Source organism: Salarias fasciatus, chromosome 11, assembly GCF_902148845.1.
Source record: "Salarias fasciatus chromosome 11, fSalaFa1.1, whole genome shotgun sequence".
NCBI classification, from domain to species: Eukaryota; Metazoa; Chordata; class Actinopteri; order Blenniiformes; family Blenniidae; genus Salarias; species Salarias fasciatus.
In genome coordinates, this window is record NC_043755.1 from 3,080,878 (window position 1) to 3,084,497 (window position 3,620).

Below are 3,620 nucleotides of genomic sequence, written 5' to 3' on the forward strand. Positions count from 1 at the left end.
CTCTCCAGGTGGCGTTGAAAAATCATTCTCTCCGAACATTTAACTTGGTTTCCCAAAACCGTACGCTCCTGTCACATTATGTTGAGCGCACGGCTGGCTTTCACACTACGGACCAGCTGTTTGTGCGATATGGGGCCAGGGGGCGTGGAGCCCCGCTGTCCTCCCAGCGTCTCGTCCACTGGGTGGGGGGCGCTATTGCAGCTGCTTATGAGGCACAGAATCTTCTGCCGCCGGCGGTGATTCGTGTTCATTCCACACGGAGTATGGCTGCTTCTGCGGCCCTGTGCAGAGGTGTCGCGGTGGGTGACATCTGCCAGGCTGCCTCATGGGCGTCCACGTCCATCTTTGTGCGTTCATATCTGATGGTCTGTCGTCTATCTGTCGTCTAACCGTGTTGGTCTTCGTGGCCCGGCTGCTGCGCCCCGTGTGGGGTCGCGAGCCAGGGTTTTTCCTCGCCTGCCGTTCTGGCTGGCAGATGTTGTGAACGCGTCGGTGCTTAGCGGGAACAGGAGTTCTGCCGCTTGCCGTGTTGGTCCTTCGAGCACGGCTGCCGCTTTCCGTGTGGGGTCGCGAACCAGGGTTTTTCCCCAGCCGGCGTGTGTGTGTGTCACTGTGGCGATGCTTACGCACCTTTGGGCAGTGCCTCGGTCAGGCTGCTTGCCCCATTTTCTCCTGGAAGTTATGAGGCTGTTCTGACATACGGTTTGTTTACTTCCGCTTTCTGCTGCACCAATCCTGTCAGCATGCCAGCTGGGAGTACATTCATCCCCTACGGCCTCCGCCTTGGTTTGTACCAATAGCGAAGCCCGTAGGCGGGCTAAGCATATCACGACGTAGAATTAGTAGTTACTAAACGTAACTCCAGTTCTACGAGTGCATGCGTGCCGGCCTACCTGCTGGCCAAGCTGTCCGCTTCCTTCTTTGCTGATTCAGAAGAAGGGAGTTTGAGCGGCAAGTGCCCGGTTTTATACCCTCAGGGAGGGGCGTGGTGCTGTGCCAACGCACGGGCAGGATTGATGCACAGGTTTCAGTTTGGTCTCAGTGGATTGGCTGGCGCCAAGAGGAATACCAATAGTGAAGCCCATAGGCGGGCATGCATACACTCGTAGAACTGTCTGGAGTTACGTTTAGTAACTACTAATTAAGACACGTCCAACTACACTGTAAGATAACAGCACTTATATTGTCAGACACAAATGTAAGCACTCCTCAGGTTCCGCGAAATAACATGTACATGTCCGACAGTTACCTTCAAAGTTGAAGGAACTACTGTAAGAAAAGGGAAGCTACTCTGTAAGATACGGGCCGTATTATAAAGTGCTATCATATTTGTGAAAAAGACAGTTGATGGTGAAAGGTAGCTTACATAAAAAACACAAAAACAAAACCCTTGTCTGCTGTGCATCCATATTTTAATCAATATTTTAATACATTAACAGCTGATTTTTGTTTATATCAAATCAAATCAATCTTTATTCAAAACACGGTTTTCATATTAAAAAGACAACTCAAAGTGTGTTACAGTATCAGAATAATTAAACAAAAATGGTTGTAGTGTTACGAAAAGACTACATTATGGAGCTCCAGAGCAAACAATTTATGATTATTACAGAGTCAAATTGTTTCCAGATAGAGAAAATGCACAAAGATTCTCAAAATTATCATGGGATGGGGAAAGAAATGTCAAAAGTACATCCTCAAATTAGCAGGAAATTAACATAATTTGCCGATATAAACAATTTCTCCTCATTGGAAACCCAAAACAACTGAACCACAGCAAGGCTTTCGGAGACACTGACAAATGTCCGTCACAGTTTCAGTGACAGACGATGGATTTCGGTTCCACCAGCACTTTGTCTGTGATCTCAAACTCCAGCGCCTTCCAGTTCAGCACGTTCCCTGGAGTGAAGTTGAGCTTGTCGACGTAGCTCTGAATCTCACAGGAAGAGAGGACGTAGTCCCACATGTGGACGTCCGACATCATCCCAACAAAAGCCTGCTTGATGTCGAATCCTCCACCGTGAGCATCCTGCTCCTGTGGGGAACGTAGAGCGACAGAGAAAAACATCTCTACATTCACTTTAAAAAATGTTTTACTCCTTACACCTTAACCAATCCAAATTGTGTGTATTCAGAAACCAGTGATGGACTATTGATCATGATGTTAAGTAATAAAACCATACCTGTCCAAGAATGATCATCGTGCTTCCAGTTATAGCTGATGTGGCGGGGACAAATTTGCGAATCGTCGGCCTTCCATTAAACCACAACTGCACAATTCCGGTCGCTGAGTCCCAGGTGGTGCAGATGGAGTGCCACATGTTGGGTTTGTAGTCCAGTCCCCTGAACTCTGACTTTTGTTCCTTGACGCGAGCCTCCATCTCCTTATTTGTTTCATCCCAGAATATCAGGAAAGAGTTGGCCGACCCAGAGGTGGACAGTGAGAACAGGCCATGGTCTCTTTTGATGTCTGTAAACGATCTGCAGGTACGACACACTGGCTTGTTATGGGGTTGGTGACAGTCAGAGAGGATGTGTGTTCATCAGGATTTACATTGAATTACTACCTGTGGCAGACAGTCACAGCTCTGAATTCTTGTTTGTTTGTTATCAGCCTGACACGAGCTCGGTTGTTTTGCACTGGGAACGTGAACATTTTCCCTGAGAGATCTGAAAAAAAAGTGTTCATTAAAATACTTAAATCATTATTATCATTGGTAATAGCATGTGACAAATCATTAAGGCAATGAAACATAAAAAAAAAACAACAGAAATCATAATAAAAAAACACAAAACAAAATACTTCTTTGACTTTAATTAAACGCTTCATCTCATCTGCAACACTTGAACTTAAGGGGATTTCTTCATGTAGGAGGATGATTTTACTACCCCGATTTCAAAATGCCTCGGCATATTTATGCTTGCTCCTTCCTCATATTTTATCTACAAGATTAAATATATATCAAACTTTTAACTTACATTTGCTTGAAAATAGAGGGAAGAAATCATTTGTGTTATGAATTTTCAGTTATATTTTTCTTCAGTAACAATCACAAGTTAAATGTATTGATGTGATTGAAACATCATAACATCTGGAAATATTATGAAGTCACTACACAAATATACACAGTATTTGTGTAGCCACTTCACTTGTATGAAGAAAAACAAACTGAAATTCAATGAAATACAACAAATGTGTATTCCGACTACTCATGTTTGAAAAGATAATCCTGACTATGACTGCGTGAAGTCAAACACATCCATACCTTGAATACATGCAGCTCTCGCTGCCAGCATGGCCACAACAATGAGCAGCTTCATCTGTGAGGAGAAGAAAAATCACGATAAGTTAGATTTTATCAGGAAAGTTTCACAATTTTGGGTTGCTCCTAATACATACCGTCAAAAAACGGGGGAAAAAATCACCTTCTACCGTAATCTGATTTTAATTGATGAAGAAAATAAGCTTTTGATGTGATGATCAGTTTGGAATGTTTTCATCTTACCTTGAAATCTGCGTCAGACCTGAGTGATCAGCGTTGACGGGTTTGTTGGTCTTATATAGTCACTCACTCCTCTCTGCTGGGCGTGTGTGTCTATACCTTTCCTTCCTTCACTGG

At 44.1% G+C, this 3,620-nt stretch overlaps 1 protein-coding gene across 1 annotated transcript; it reads right to left on the reverse strand.

Moving 5' to 3' along the window:
* Positions 1-1,730: 1,730 nt before the first annotated feature.
* Positions 1,731-3,360, reverse strand: LOC115396712 (serum amyloid P-component-like). Its single transcript, XM_030102704.1, has 4 exons — positions 3,267-3,360; positions 2,568-2,670; positions 2,184-2,481; positions 1,731-2,035 (listed from the first exon to the last, which is right to left on the reverse strand). The coding sequence occupies exons 1-4, from the start codon at positions 3,319-3,321 to the stop codon at positions 1,817-1,819; spliced, it is 675 nt and encodes a 224-aa protein (XP_029958564.1). The 5' UTR covers positions 3,322-3,360; the 3' UTR covers positions 1,731-1,816.
* Between the last annotated feature and the right edge of the window lie 260 nt (positions 3,361-3,620).